This window comes from Antennarius striatus, chromosome 19 (genome assembly GCF_040054535.1).
Source record: "Antennarius striatus isolate MH-2024 chromosome 19, ASM4005453v1, whole genome shotgun sequence".
Lineage (NCBI taxonomy): Eukaryota > Metazoa > Chordata > Actinopteri > Lophiiformes > Antennariidae > Antennarius > Antennarius striatus.
In genome coordinates this window covers 4,177,773-4,193,901 of record NC_090794.1, presented here as the reverse complement: position 1 = coordinate 4,193,901, position 16,129 = coordinate 4,177,773, and the positions used below count along the sequence as shown (strand labels likewise).

Here is a 16,129-nt window from a genome sequence, read left to right as displayed (position 1 = left end):
GAACGGATTCATCTGCAATCAATTTCCCCCAATAAACCAGCGGTGATGACGTCATCCTGCAGCCCACAATCACCAGAATGGATTAAATATATTACTGGAAAATGGGACTATTCTATGCAAATCAAATGTAAAATAGGCTAAATGTTTGAATGCAGGTCATCCCATCACAAATGTTTGAATAAATTAGTCATGTCTGGCTTCCCCACAATGATCCAACACTCACTGAAGGCTAAATATGGCTGTGCTTGTTTGTTATGTCAGTCCAATTAGTTAAAATGTAAACCCTAACCGTGATGCATCGGCTATTAATAGTTTACTCATTCTCCCACAACCGGATATGGCAAATACAGAATTAAAAGGAATGTGTGAAGGAGCCTATAATCTGAACTGACCCAACCAAAGGGCATTGACGAACCACACATTCTGACATCTACCAAATGCTGCACACATTGTGGATCATATCAAAACTATAGATTATAGAACATCAAATTAAAGCCCCAATTATCTGTAGTTAAAATTTCCAGATGTGATTTGTGTCAGGAAATCACAACGGATCTCCATGAGATACGCAAACAAATCCAATGCTCTTATTAAAATTAGAGTATATTGACATATGGACACAATCTGCTCACTCTAGTTCACAAAAGGGCTTTATGTAAATTGTCACACCTCTTTTTATGGCATTCAGCTCTCTGCTGCGTGGAAAAATAATAAAATCTTGCTTGCCATTACCTGCCAAAACAACATAAAAGTAAGAGCCAAAAAAGGACATGCTGAAAGAAGTGTTGGATAGCAACTTTATTAGTTCCATATTAACAAAAAATATCATCAGGCTGGACTTCAGGACTAACAACCAGGGTATTATCTCACAGCAGGTAGAAAGGTGGTCAGCAAGGGAAGCTCAATGAGCTGGTTCTGGAAAAGATAGCAAAATAGAAACATTTAAAAAAGTGGAGGATTTAGTGTCTGCTAGCAGCAAGGTCTTACCATAAACCTAAAGAGTTCCATGATATAAAAAGTAAATTGTGAACACTAAGCTCATCTCTAATGCTTGTCTTTAACTTAAACTATCATAACGCAGAACCCATAGTAAAATGTGGTTGGAATTTGTTTTACAATAAATATTATTGTAGTATTAATTCACATTTTAAGTGACCACATCTGTAATTTATTGTTATCTTGGTCTAATTAATTCTTGGAAGGAAAAATTTAAAGAAAGACTTTGGTAAAGGTTACATTTATAAATAGTATATTCTTTGATTTAACCACACAATGATCTCAGTGTCATCCCAACTTGGTCATGGACTAGGAGCCTGCTGATAAAACTCAGTTTTTGATGAGGAAAATTTAAAGTTTTTTGTGCTGTAAATTTATATTTTCTTTCATTTTCATTTGGTTTTGCAGAAATGTCCTTCAGGTATTAGTCAGTCAAGACAGTCTGTTGGCTCTACAAAACTTCTCATGTGAATCATTTTCTACAAATAAAGCAACTCAGGACAAATATGAAAATCATTTTTTACACAGTAAACAATTTTCCTTCAAATCAGGGATCATTAGGGATACCTACCTATTTGTCTACTGTGACATTTTGTACTACGAATTACTTGTACTACAAAATGTCACTGCATAAAATTTCTATTCACAATAATCACTGCCAAAACTTAAATCTTATACAGTATGGATCAATAAATGTTTGGTTACTTACTGTCCTTCACAGCCTTCTTGCCTGAAATATAAAGAAAACAGATTTTAGTCTCATTAGCCAATTCCATTCAAACACTTAAAACCAATCTAATTCCCCACTGATGTTTAAATCCAGATATTTAACGCTGTGTGAGTCAAACTTGTTCATAGTCTCTTCAGCGCTTTTCCCTATACAGTATTAACACAGTTGCACTAGTTGCAGTGCATTATGGGTTACAATTGCATTCTATCATTCAGTCCCAAACAAAACGATCAACTCACCCCCAAAGGAGATCTTGTAGTACAGGTACCCCATTATTAAAACGCCAGGCCACATTTCCCGGTATGTCTTCGTGTAATAAGGGCCCACCAGCTTCCACCAGTTTCCAACTGTGCTTCCAGTCATCTGACACACACACACACACACACACACACACACACACACACACACACACACACACACACACACACACACACACACACAGTCCAGGTATTGTATAGATGGAGAAGCGAATCGGAATACAAAGTTGTTGTTTTTTTTATCGTACTTTGAGCATATTCACATTTATTACTTCTGACAAACTTCAAGGAATTGGTTCCCTCACTCAGGCAACACTGAAAGACTAAACGGACTTGATAGGATTACTGTACAGGACTGTCCTGCCCGGTGACCCCCAGCTGTAAGAAGCCTAGCTTACGACTTTGGCCACCAAGAAAAACAAATCTCAAAATAAAAATAATTGATAGAAATAAAAAAATAATAGAGCAATACCGATATTGTTCCGTTTTCTCTACGTACTGTCAGAGCAATACTTTATCTCTGGTATGTTTATAATGGCTTCAAAATAATACAACGTAGCCAGCTAATGCTAGTGCTAACATTACAACTCTGTAACTACATTTAGACTTGATATTGCGAGCATATAAGCCAGTTAAACAGAGGAGGAGAATATTTATAAGTAAACGTAACGCTGGCATGTGTTCGGGGCTTTAACTTTCAAATATTTTAATGAATAATTCGTATCTCATCGGCTAGCTAGCCTTTCTGGAAAGAATCAAGCTAACGTAGCCGAGTAGCTACATCTGCAACTAGCAAACACGAGAAGAGGAGATGGTTTATTTTACATTTACGGCGAAAAACATCAATATATTATCTGTCAGAATCCGGACGGTTTCACAATATAAACGAAAACTGCTCATTTACCTTTCTATTTGTCCCACCGTAGCAGATGGAAGGTCAAGACAACTGCTATTGCTAAACGTCAAAGTCGTGTGAAACTCTTCTTCGATTTTAAAGTAGGGAGAAGCGCATTGACGTTTTGATGTGTAGCGCCACCACATGGTCGGAAACGATAAAGTTGTATATATCTGTGTAGCTGTCTCATGGCGCCACCTTGAGGGCAGTGGGATAAATGCTGAACTAAACACACATTTCCCTCTGCTGTGTGATAGTGTAATCAACACCTGCATAGATATAATGTTAAAATATTACATCTATGCACGTGTATTTATTATATGCTATACATAATTTACATGTTGACAAGCACACCGACATATGGATTGGGTGTCTGTCAGGCTTTGGGACTTTCACATGAGCATATACTTGTTTTTGTACCTGCATTCTGTTTTTCTTACTTGTTCTTTTTTGCACCTGAGTTTTGTACTAAAAGTTGTCTGATGACAATAAAGGAATTCTATTCTATTCTATTCTATTCTATTCTATTCTATTCTATTCTATTCTATTCTATTCTATTCTATTCTATTCTATTCTCCTCAATAAACCTTGATTAAACCACAAAATGACATTTGATGTGATATGATTCAACCAACATCACCAAACTATTATTCACACCTGGAAACTCAAGCTTGACTTCAGTCATTCTATCACAGTTCTGTCAAAAAATATGTAAATATTTATTTTAAAAGTGTTTTAGATTTTCTCTTTTTAATTCTGGGTTATACTCTCTATATGTCACATTATTTTAAATGATGCTAGTTCCTCATACTAGTAGAAAGATATCATGAGAGGGAACTTAAGAGGAAAGACAAGGGCTTGATGCCACGGTTTCTTCACCTCTGGGTCTGGCTCTCCATTGCCGTGTCCCTCATTTCAAGCAGCTCAGACAGCAGCTGGAGAAGGTTCAGTTAGCTGGCCAGTCTCTGGATCGCTTCCCGATCGTGGCGTGGGAAGTTAAGGCTTAGCTCCCAATGCTGCTGGCAAACCAGGACACCAGCAGACCGAATAATGAGACCGACTGGGAGCGGGGGGAGACAGTCTTGGCAGGCAGTAAAGCAGCAAAAGTTACAGATTGGTGTGGAACAATCTGTCAGTGTTGACAACATTTTCAAGGAGGTGGGGATGAGTGACCGTGGATGGTGAAACAACAACACCAGGATGTGGTAAGGTCATTGTACCGGTTAGAGGTGGATGTGGAGAAGAGTGGAAGAGGAGAGGAAAAGATGAAAACGTACAAATCTCTCAGACTGAAGTGTTGAAATGTTTGTAGATATTAAAGACAAACACTGAGGCTGACTCACAGCATCAGCATCCATCGCAAGAGTCGGTGATGGCGGCCAATAGGATCAGGCTGGACAAAGATGATGATACAAAGACACAAGATGAGACTGGGATGTAGAATTTTGAGGAAAATGTCTTAGATGTCAGGAGTAAAAGGAGAAGCTGTAGGATTAAGAGGAAGGGAGAAGAGAATCCCTTCTTTCATGAAAAATTTCCACCTGCAGGCAGCTTCAAACTTGTCTTCATCACTTCCCAGAATGCACCCTCACCCCAGGTGAAGATGGAGCCATGAGGCTATACAGTATTTGCTTGAGGGATGAAATAAGTGTTGATGTTGAACTTCTTATGGGATTTACTGATGATATATAAAATAAATAAATCACCAGACTTGTGCTTGAATCTCTGTTAAAAAAAACCAGTAGGATCTGGATCCAATTTGAAATGAAGAACCAGTCTCCTAAACTGTCTCACTCTGATGTCTTTTTAATATCCAGTGTTTGTCAGTGTGTGTTTGTGTGTGTGAGTTATGCCCTCAAATTGTACTGAACATGTTCAAGGCTGCAGAGGGAGGGCGAACATTCTGAACAATGGCTACAAGCTGTTGAGGAAAAAGCAACGATAGCAAAGGAAACACTACAACAAAGGTCAGCTGTTCTCTGATGCCGTCTGTCTGTGTGGAAACAAGCAAAGGCTTTAGAGTCAAGCACTCATTCTCAATGAGAAGTATTTAACGTGAGGACACAGTTTTAAGTGGGTTACACTCCAAATTACGAAAAAATGATTCTTGTGCTTGCCAACCACAAGAATAGAACTTTAACTTGTTCAGTATACTTATTTTTACAGTACAGTAAGAGTAGTTTTACTCAAGTAAATAATCAAATACTCCCTCTGGCACTGGAGGTAAAAGGGTGCAGTCAAATATATCTGTTGTTCTTTCAGACACATATTTGTAAGGAGTGTCCATTTGTGGTTGAGAGCATTTTGTAGTGGTTTAACGGCATGCACCGATGAAAAGAAGCACCATTCCGACAGACTGTCTCTGCTGCAGTGAAAGTGATAACTGACTGATCTGTAGGAACATTTTCCAGGCGGTAAAAGCTGCAGCAGACAGACGGGCTGACCTCGAAGACGTCAGAATTATTTGAAACAGCCTGAGCTTCAGACGGCTTGATGGAGACGAGCTGAAGCAGGAAGTGAAGGGAACTCTTCAGAGAGCAGAAGAGCGGTGGATGGACCTGTCCGTCCAGTCAGGTCAGCCTCATCACAGGTAAATGGACATGTTGTGTGGCATGCCTTCACTGGGTATAAAACATAAAACATGAACCATAAGCTTAAATAAACAGGTTATATTTGAAGAACTGTGAATGTTAGATGAGGATTGTAGTTTTCTGCACACATCTCAAGTGTAAATCCTCAGAACCTGTTGGAATTCTTCCTGTGTCATTTATTTATTTCTGTATTGGCAGCAAAGATTCATCTTTGGATGAGGTGGAGACCTGCTGGAGACTTATCAATTAAAATGTGAAAAAAAAAATCACTTTAAAATCATTTGAAAAGGAACACATTCGATCAAGTCTAGAAACTAATCTCAACTCTGGAGGTGTGATCCACTGGCTTAACAGATTTACTGAATCATCTAGACATGCCAAAGCTTCTATTCTCTCTTCAGTGAAACCTTGAAAATGACTTTTTTTATCAAGGGGATGAATAAGTAAAGCTCTGATGCTGCAAGTTTATCTTTTTTCACTCTTCAGACTTTGCAACAAGGAGTAACAGATGCAGAAGAAAACTTTCACATCTCAGTGCCATATTGGAATATTGAATCCCCACAAGAGGGCGCCAAACTGCAGAACGGACAAAATCTGACACTGGTTCCTAAGAGGAGCACCCAGTTTCTGAAGAGGTCTCCAATGCTCACACAGACCTGAAACACTGAAGATTTTAGGGCCTGCAGAGGACAGAGGAGTCGAGGATCATACCAGAAGTCCTCCCTGCAGGCGTCGTTTTCACAGCTGATGCATCCACTTTAGACCTTGACAGGTAGGTTTCTTCTTTTCTCATGCGTAAAAACAGAAAATGTAATTTTCGTCGGAAATGTTTAAATACATATTAACCTACAAGTATTACTGGCATTTCTTTATTTCAGAATGACCCAAAATAAAAATATAGTTTATACCAAAGATCAGAAAGAAAATTTTTAGGGGTGATGAAAGGATTGCTTAAGGAATCAGAAGTTTATAAAATATAATAATTAAAAAAGAGCCGTGATGAAGTAAATAATAGTCATGTACTCATATAATGTCTATACAATTGTTTAAATCATCCATTTATTCAACATAAGTACTGAATATATTTGCACATTTTTATACTTCTATATCTTTGGAATAGCGGTTCATAAGATGCATCAGGGCCTGCTCTTATCACACGCTTTAAACATTGTTTTCTGTGGTGCATGGTTTGAAAGATGCTCCTCACAGCGAGGATGTTTGTACATTACTAAAAATTATGAATATGACGTGTGTAACCATTAGTTCGATCAAAAATGGAACGCATGGAAGCTCTAGTGATCATACAGGAGCAGACAGGAAGTTAAAATGTTGCCTCCTGTAAATTGACTGAAGGACATAGGAATCAGAGCTTGAATTATTGTTTGTCAGTGTGATTATTAACAACCAATCACAATCCTGCTGTACCCATTCTACCTGCACCCTCTGAGGCACACCCTTATTCCTGTACAAAACATTTCAACAGCTCCTCCCGTGTTTGTCATCCAGAAATTATGTCATATTTTGGTGGGTTCGTGTCTAACAAGTCATGACAGATCAATTATTTCTTTAAAGAAGCCAGGGGGGGAGGAGGGCAGTACTTTTCACTAGAATAGACTTTCCCCTCAGGGGAGAGCGCTGCCTACTCAGGCACATTCCTGCATTAACCGCACTGACTTGCCAGGCCTCCGTCAGCATAGTGATATCAAGCAGTGTAGAACTGGGTAAGAACAGGAAGTTTTTATCGGTGCGCAGACGTGGGGAAGAAGGGATTTAAAGGGTGACACCACCTCTCTCTCCTGTGCTTGGAACTCCAGATCCAGGAAAGCATGGAGAATGAGACGATGGATCTGGATCTGGAAGCAGGTGGATCGCCAGAGTCCTGCAAACAGGAGTACAGCATGCAGGACATTTTGTCTGAGATCCAGAGTTCAGTGGAAAGAAGTAACATCATACATGTGAGTAACACCTTCGTGTCAGAGGTTGTCCAACTTGGATGACACTTCTGAAACTCAGAGGGTGAGAACAAAATGTTAAAGGCTGAACTGATTTGTTGAATTAAAAAAGCGAGTTATTAATTCACTGTTTGAGGTTCTGTTGTGTTTCCTGTATCCGCACACACAGACGCAGAATGAAAAGAGGTCATTTAAGAACAGCAAAACTTCTGCTGTCCAAAAGAAGGATAAGATGTTGATTTTAATTGCAGTAAACAGCAAACAGATAAGAGCTGTGATGTTTCAGGAGATATTTCTGTGTATTCCCATGATGCTGCTGCTGGTCCACAGGAAGCTTAATGATTTCCTGCAGGGTCGTTGGTGGCTTTAATTACCAAGTGTTTATTTCGGAAAAATACTAATCATGATGTTGAGTCACATTTCAAAGACCTGAACACAGTACCTGCAACATGATTATTGTGTTTTTGTGTTTTTGCTATTTTTTTGCTATTTCATTTACAATGTTAATTTCTATTTATTTTTCCTTCTTCCTTGAAACTGTTTTTTATTTTATTCACAAGACAAACATTCAGTTTATTTTCTCATTTTTTGGGTATCACTGCCGCTGCATGTTTTTACCCTAAAGGTAGATGACTGACAACTGTTATGATAATTGATTATCATTTATCATATTTAAGCAAGAATTCACACTTACGTACATACCTACGATCAATCTCTATTTTCCACACATGAAAGTCCTGGAACCTTCCTCCTGTGAAGCAACGATGCTTCCCATTGTGCTACTGTGCTGCTGAGCCCAAATTAAAAAAAAATGTTTTTGGTAAATAAATAGTTATTATAGTGATATAATAACTATTCATATTTTGTTATTACGTTACAGCGGACACCAAACACTGACCTGGATTGGTACCTAAAGTCCTGTCCTGGTGAACCAGAGATTCGATTGATGAGAACTGTCCAAAACGTCCTGGCATGTCGTTATCAGCCAGCACGTCTCGACGTCACAGCGATGGCCGATCAGCTGCGGGAAGCAGGGGTATATAAGAATATTTGTTTGCTCGTGTTACTTTGATTTTCCACATTTACACCACCCTCTGATTGACAAGAGTTTCATTTTTGACACCTCGTGTTTTTCTAAGTGATATAAATCACAAACCTGTGTCTTCGATATGTCGTCTACCCACAAAAAAGTCCATATCTCTTCAATAACATAAAAATTATTGTGTACTTTGTATTGTAGAACTACAGGTGCTGTGTGCAAGAGCAAGTGGCTGCTGTCAAACGCATGAATGCTGCCCAGATTTGTGATCCTGATGTCTTGAAAAGCCTTGAAGGACAGTGGAGTGCTGCACTGCTGGATGCCTCTGCCACGGTGCAGGTAAAGGCAACACAGTTGGATCAGGTCAAACAGTATCACAAACAGATGAGGCTCGTCAAAACGTTCTTGGAGGTTCTGGCTGCTGAGAAAGAAAACACAAGCTTGTGAGTCGTCCCTTAATCTCATTATCTTTAACATTCGTTTGTGTACTTCGTAAACTGTACGTTCATATATGTTTGCTGTGGGTTTTGACAGAAGTGCCTTGGGGAGCAGTGCCCTTCAAACCGACAAACTCAATGCCCTGCTGAAAACCATGATAGAGAAAAAATCCATGATTGAAGAGCTTCTCCGTTTAAGTAGCCAGTTTTCAGTCCACTTGAGTGAAGCTGAAAGTTCGGGTGCTCTTCTTGCCCAGCTTGGAGATGTCCAGGAGGAATGGAGGCTTTTAGAAGGGAGTTTCAAAAGAGCTCTGCAGCATGCCTCAAGCTCCACCTGTCAATCCTCCCTGCTAATACAAGATGCCCAACAGCTTAAAGCCAAGCTTGAAGCTCTTCAGAAGTCCAATTTTCAAAACAGAGACAGCAAAAGTGCTCTAGAACTTGTCTGCCTTAAAACAGACTTAAAACTGTACAACCAGACATATCTTCAATTGCAATCCAGGTCAGATGCTCTTTATAATTTCAACCTGGGTCAAAAAGAAAGGGATGAGATTAAAGATTTTCTTCAGGAACTGAAATCCTTGCTTTGTGTCACCAAGAGCAAGTTTGACACTTTTTCTGTAGGCAGGATCAACAAGCAGTTACAAGACTTGATCACATGGGCTAGGCAATCAGAAAACCACATCATGACTGGTCAAAAGTTATCTCTTTTCCCAGACGAGGCTAGGATTCAGATTATTGAGATGAAAAAACTTCAGAATGAGTTTTGGACCAAGAGGTCCAAGATGCAAGTAGAAGTTGAGCCGATCAGAGACGTCACCTCTAGTATTTATGGGGACGAAACTGACTTTGTACTGAAGACAATAGAAGACCTGTTCAAAACCATTCCTGACAAGTTGGATCACAGTCTTGATTCTATGAAGAAAAATCTGCAGAACAGGGAGACAGTGTTTTGCCAACTTGCTAGCATGGATGCATGGCTAACAGAAACACATGCTGAAAGCGACCCCTGCATCCATGTTAAAAATGTCTCAAAAGCAGACATCGGAACGCTGGAGAGTGAGTTGAAATGTCATAAATCAGCCACAGTGGAGATAAAGAGCCAATTGGAACAGTTAGAAATGATGACAGAAAGTTGTCGAGAAATGGCCGTAGGGTTGAGTCCAGGAGAGAGCCGCTACCTTGTCAACAGACTGTCAGGCCTTTGGACAGAGTTAGATGGTTTGCTAGCTCATGAGAAAGCAACCAGCTGGGAACTACAGGAGCTGATTCATGAGAGACTATCTTCAAAGGAGGAGCTGTCAACCATCCAGGCTAGTTTACAGCAAATTTCTACAGGACTGGAGCAGCTACGGTTCCCTTGCACTCATGAAACCTGTTCAACAATCGAACATTTCAAGCACATGCTATTGGAGCATCAGTATGAAGTACAAGAGCTTCAGCACTGCCACGAGGCCGAACGTAGAGCCCTGCTGTGCACAATTGGGGAAATGCAAGACCAGTGTAAAGCCCTTACTGTTGGCGCCATTGAGCAAGATAAATATCTGCATCTCAGGAAACAAATGGAGGATGCAAGGGACATAGCTAAAGAGCAAGTCAGAAACGCCAATGATGAAACAGTCAGTGTGAGTGAGCGGTTCAGACTTTGCCAAACACTGTTGAGTGGACTTCCTTTGGTGAAGACACAATGTCAAGAAGCTGCCGACCAATTGGAAGCCATAGCTCAGGACTTAAACCCATCTGAGCTCGATGAAGAAAGGCAGAGGATTCACCACACAGTGGAAACTTTAGTCTCCTGGGAGGATTCCATCAGAGATGGTATCAAAAACCTCGAGGCCAAGCTTCTGTTGGGGATGCATTTTTCCTCCGAACTTCCTGCCTTAATGGAGCTTTTCCGAACAACAAGATTGGAGCTGAAAGGAGCGGAACCATTAGATCCAGATGAAAAGACTGTAGATATGGCACTTCAAAGGTATTGGGTTATTTGGAGAAATATGGAGTCTGGGATGAGGCTGTTGGAAGGTCTTGGACATAAAGAACAAATTGACATGAAAGACTATAAGGAACTTTATTCCCTTCAGGATGAAGCCAAGCAACAATGCCATTTACAAATGGTAAGTATTACTATTAATGGTAAATCCAGTATTTTGAGAGAGCTTAACCACAAAATGCAAACTTCTGTTTCCCATTTCTCTTAACTATGACTGATGTTTTTCCACTTGTTCAACAGGAGAGTTTATCCCAGGCCAGAGAATCTTTGAAAGATTATCAGTGGGCGGCTCAAGGAGCAATAGGCTTCCTCCATAATGCTGAAGCCACCTTCTTATCAGCTCCTGGAGGGTTTCTGGACTGTACTGAGGAACAAAAACAGACACAGCAGGCTCTCGAAGCTCTTGAAGATGGATTTAAAGCTCACATAAGCCATCTTACAGAACTGTTGCCCCAACAACCATGCCTATCCCGCGCAAAGATTGAGGAACGCCACATTGCCATCCTCGGTCAGTTGCTGGTGGGAAGAGCCATACTGGAAGCCCAGGCTCAGCTCAGACTGGAGTCCTTACAAAGGTGCTGGCACTAACCGCATCTATGTGACGTAGCTTTAGATATCTATATCAGTTGTGATTCTTTCTGTCTTTTTCTTGTTGATATGTTTAAGAATGTAACAGAAATTAAAAGGCAGGTTTCCCACAGGTGCAAAGTGAGTCAGGAAAGCCACAGGAAGTGTCACGAAGCCATACGCCAGCATCTTTCAGAGCTTGAGGCCAAGATTTCAGAATGCGCAGCAGAAAATGTGACGTCATATGACAAATGTGTCGCTCAACGAAAACGAGCTGAGGTCAGTCTGATCCAGTCATTTGTTTGTCGTTTATTACATGGAATTTCCATGTTTTCCTTTTGAAACATCAAACAGGTTAAAATTTTTGACTTTTGTGGGAAAAATATCAACTATTGTAAGAATTACCATTTCAAGTTGATAGTTAATAGATTTTGCTTCTGTTCCCATCATGATGCCCTTGGTTGTCTCAAATAGAAGTTTGCTTAAAATCTAAATTTGATGTTAATTCTCAACATTTTTTAACAAAAGCTTCTGATGGACGATCTTCGCAACCTTTCGGGGAGGATAGAAGAACTGAGAGCAGGATGTCCCATGCAAGGCTGTGGGGTTGGGCGGGATGGTGAGTTGGCCGCCCTCTGGAGGTGCTGGGTGTCATTGCGACGTGGTGTGGGCTTCTTGATGGCTCACACTGAGCAGAGAGGAGAGGAGTGGAAAGACATCACTACCAGTGTGAGTTACACCAACAGACCAGCCTTTATACTGCAGTTAATGCAGTCATAGCTGGCATATTAAGTAGTTTTTAAAAAAATATTATATGTTATTTAGTTTAGTACTGTTTTATCCCAGTTGAACCATGTACTTGACAACATTTTGAAGTTTTTCATCAATTCCATCCTTCTTAAGATGGAGCAGTGTTGCGGCTGTTTGGTCAGTCTTCAGGCTGACGTTCCAGACTCATCTACCATGAGCTTCACCGTGGAGGAACCTCATGGCCTCCTAGTCCAGGCTGAGATGCATCAGGCCGAGCTGGAGCAGGAGCAACTGGTCTTAGCCTCCCTGGAGCATCGACTGGAACATGCCCTGAGCTTATCTAGTTCCCAGAATCCCATCAGCCCCGGACCTGTTGGCAAAACACTGGTGAAGATCCAAGAGAATGTCAGGAGGTGGGATTTCTTTAAAATGGAAGTAGAAAATGATTAGTTTCTAATATCTAGGATGCTAATAATATAAATTCCTTCATAGCTTGAAAGAGAGAAACCTACTGGTGGTAGCTGCAGCTCAAGCAGAGGAAAAAGAGAGACAGCAGGTCCAGGAGGAGATAGAAGAGGTTGAGCAAAGTATAATCACCATCCGCTCTTTGTTGGATGTCTGTACGAATACACGCAAACAAGAGGTCAGCCTCATTTTTATGCTTTATAGACCAAAACTGGAGCTTTATAAATCTATAACCTGATGAGACATGCACGTGTAACAACTTTTTTATTTCCTATCCTGCCACATTTTTTGACATTTACACACTGACAGGAGCTCAGGAAGGATTTGTCATCCCAGAAGGCAAAACTGAGACGTATCGTGAACAATGTACATCATCGATATGATGAGATACCAGCTGATATAAACAGAAGCTTACAAAATGTTCAGCTATCTATTCAAAAGGAAGAGAAGAAGGTAACCGGGCACAACAGTGAGTCCATCTTTAATTTCAAGTAATTTGATATTTTTCTAAATTGGGTTTTTTTGACGATTCTGCAGCTGGTGGAGAAGAGCGACCCAGTTAGAAAACTGGATGGTGAAGTGGTGGAGTTGGAATCTGGTTTAGAGAATGTCAAAATGTTACTGGAGCAAAGAAGCCCATCGGTCAGTGAGGCCAACAGGGTCCTCAAGGTGATTCACAAACCTGCTGACATGCATCAAATCAGCTGAAACAATGGTAATGACAATCCTTTAACTCTTTATTGCTTCCTCTCCAGCGTGTCTGGGATGAGTTGGACACGTGGCACAGCCGCCTGATGCTCCTGGAGAACGAGGTGCAGGATCTGGCTGAGGTTGACCCGGAGCAGGCCCACCTACTGATGGACCACCTCACCCAACCCCTGCAGCTCTACCAAAACGCAGCACAGATGGCCGAGCAGCGCACCACCTTCCTCAGCAAGGTCAGAAATACGATGCATTTATCACCCATGTCTGGATTATGCAAAAACTAGCAGATGGATTGCTTGGGAATTGGGTGGGATCTTTGTAGGACATTTCTCTAATTACAGACAAACTTAATTCTAGAAACATGTGGAAAAAAAAAACTTTTGTCACACTATTTTTTTTGTCCATATTTCAGATCCCTGCCTGTTTCCAGGACTGGGAAGGCATTGTGTACAGTTGTGGATGCTGGCTGGATGAGGCCCAGTCCTGGATCAGTGCACCGTCCTCCTTCACAACAGCTAAAAGCCTCCAGAATCATGCAAACTCTCTGCAGGTCAGAGATGACACATAATAAAGAAGCAAATTTAAATTCAAATGTATTGAATCTGATGAAGACCCATAATTACTAGTTATACATTCTTGACTGTGTTTTATATGTATTGACAGTTTATCCACCAGTATGTATTTAGTATAGCGCCTGTATCTATAGACATCTCTTCATATTTCATGTTAATGCTGAATCTTCTTTTGAATCCTGGCTAACAGCTGGTGCTGGATGACTCCAAGAGGATCAGACACACCCTCCAGGACTTCAGGCCGGGTCTGAAGGAGGTGTCCGCTGTGTGTGATGTGAGCACCCAGGAGGAGAAACTGGACCAGGTGGACCAACAAGTTCACAAAATGCAACTCAAACTCCTGGAGCCGCTGGGGCAGCTGCTGCAGGCGGTCGAGGTAATAACTTCAAATGTGTTTTCAGGCTGATTTTGACCCCAAGTGGCAGTGGGAGGAAATATATAGTCATATTAGGAATTCCAGAAGTTGCCACAGTGGTTTTATAAACCTTATATTTTATGGGAAGTTACTCTTGTATGTCAAAAACGATAAAGATGTGTTGAAAAAAGCTTTTCATTCCAGGAGGTTGAGGCAGCAGAAGCGGAGCTGAAGATCATTGAAAAAAACGTCCCCAAGATCAGAGCGATTTTATCCTCCATGGACTCCAGCGTACCTCTGATGGAGCATATCCACAACCGACAGGTGATGAAAGACATGATGATGATGATGAGGAGGCACATTCAGTATGCATGGATCAATATTCATTTCCACTGCCGCATCAGTTTCCTTTTGGAGTAAATAAGAATTCAAATATCAGCTGAAGCAGTTTGTGTGTGTCCACCTGGAGGTCATCATGGACAACGTGAAGTCGATGCAGAGGACGCTGGAGGAGATGGAGAGATGCAGAGGAGAGCTGCACCTCCCTCAGGGAGCAGAGGACAGCCTGCTGGTCTTCTCCAGAGCCCAGGTTCTCCTGCAGCAGCTGGGGGAGCTGGAACGTCTCACCCAAGAACAAACCACGCTGCTGGAGGTACAGCTGGAAGAATCCCACTGCTTACACAATTGATTTGTTGTATTATAGAAAAGTATCATACATGCAAACAGACAGAGCGTCACGTGGAACTATGAACTGGGTGCAGCGAGCATCCAGTTTTATTAGAAACAGGAAAACAATCGTGTCATTAATAAATGTTTTATCGCTAGGAGAAAGTGTGCAGCTCATGTCAGTTTTCGTCAAACATTTTGTGCTTGAAAAACCTTGAAGATGTTTTTATTAAAGACAATGTTCTGCAATTTTTTTTCTCTTTGACTGAAATAGAACCAAATGAGTGAGGAGGATCTCAGCATCACCACATTCTCTGAAGTGCAAACATCAGCACTTGTCTCTGAAGACAAACATCAGCCTGACAGACTTCGGCAAAGACGTTTATACCAGGTAATAAAAATTGGTCCTCTTTGGTCTTCTTTTATTATTTAGGCCAATAATTTACAGCAGTCCACAATAAAAAGGTTTATTTCAGTAAGGAATGTCATGTCAATTTAGCAAATGGGATAAAGATGGAGGATGGCAAAACATCTCCTTTTATATTGTTTGGGCTTTTCATTAAGGATAAATCATATGTCATTGTAACTAGAAAGTTAATTTCCTTAAAAATGAGAGATTTGATCATGTCATCTGTTCCTTATAATAAACCAGGAGGCTTGTGTTACGTCTAATTCAGAGAAAGAGGAGGACGTTGAAGATAAGAGGCGTCTCTCTTCGTCCTCTGACACACTGACAAGCAGCACTCCAGAGGTAAACCTGAAAAATATTCAGTTTTTCTGTAACTCTTATGATGGTAAATCTGCTGTCATCTCAGATTATTTTTAAAAACAAGCAATTTAATATCAGCAAATATTGAAAAAATTGATTCTTTAAAGAGTTGACAAAGAATTTTTAAAATATGCAAACAAAATTCTTTGTCTTTGAATGAAAAAAGAAATTTGTTTTCATTTTGCTCAATTTCTCCTCCTTTATCCCCGTTCTGATTCACTTCGTCTCCAGTGATTCCATTTGGGAGTCGATCTTTGTGAAGTTGTTTCATTTCTGTGTTGTGTTGGTCGATGGATTCACTCTGTCGCTGTCAGGAGCAGCTGCTGGAAATATGTTGCTCCTCAGAAACACCCTGTGTGCGTGCATTGATCCCATTTGCATGTATTTATTTAT

The 16,129-nt window shown here is 40.7% G+C and overlaps 1 protein-coding gene across 7 annotated transcripts in view; it reads left to right on the top strand.

Moving 5' to 3' along the window:
* Positions 1–6,094: 6,094 nt before the first annotated feature.
* The window catches only part of syne2a (spectrin repeat containing, nuclear envelope 2a), a 34,418-nt gene continuing 24,383 nt past the window's right edge, over positions 6,095–16,129 (top strand). For 4 of the 7 annotated variants that reach the window (XM_068342035.1, XM_068342036.1, XM_068342037.1 and 1 more), the window contains exons 1-19: positions 6,095–6,241; positions 7,284–7,424; positions 8,302–8,457; positions 8,662–8,903; positions 8,995–11,011; positions 11,128–11,462; positions 11,589–11,733; positions 11,983–12,183; positions 12,358–12,617; positions 12,697–12,847; positions 12,979–13,122; positions 13,207–13,338; positions 13,425–13,607; positions 13,787–13,924; positions 14,137–14,322; positions 14,506–14,625; positions 14,771–14,953; positions 15,242–15,358; positions 15,620–15,718. In XM_068342035.1, coding sequence (XP_068198136.1) covers positions 7,296–7,424; positions 8,302–8,457; positions 8,662–8,903; positions 8,995–11,011; positions 11,128–11,462; positions 11,589–11,733; positions 11,983–12,183; positions 12,358–12,617; positions 12,697–12,847; positions 12,979–13,122; positions 13,207–13,338; positions 13,425–13,607; positions 13,787–13,924; positions 14,137–14,322; positions 14,506–14,625; positions 14,771–14,953; positions 15,242–15,358; positions 15,620–15,718 — 4,938 coding nt within the window. In that variant the 5' untranslated portion in view covers positions 6,095–6,241; positions 7,284–7,295. Of the gene's footprint in view, positions 6,242–7,165; positions 7,191–7,283; positions 7,425–8,301; positions 8,458–8,661; positions 8,904–8,994; positions 11,012–11,127; positions 11,463–11,588; positions 11,734–11,982; positions 12,184–12,357; positions 12,618–12,696; positions 12,848–12,978; positions 13,123–13,206; positions 13,339–13,424; positions 13,608–13,786; positions 13,925–14,136; positions 14,323–14,505; positions 14,626–14,770; positions 14,954–15,241; positions 15,359–15,619; positions 15,719–16,129 lie in introns of those variants that run through there. The other 3 variants (XM_068342032.1, XM_068342038.1, XM_068342039.1) reach the window with 3 other exon arrangements.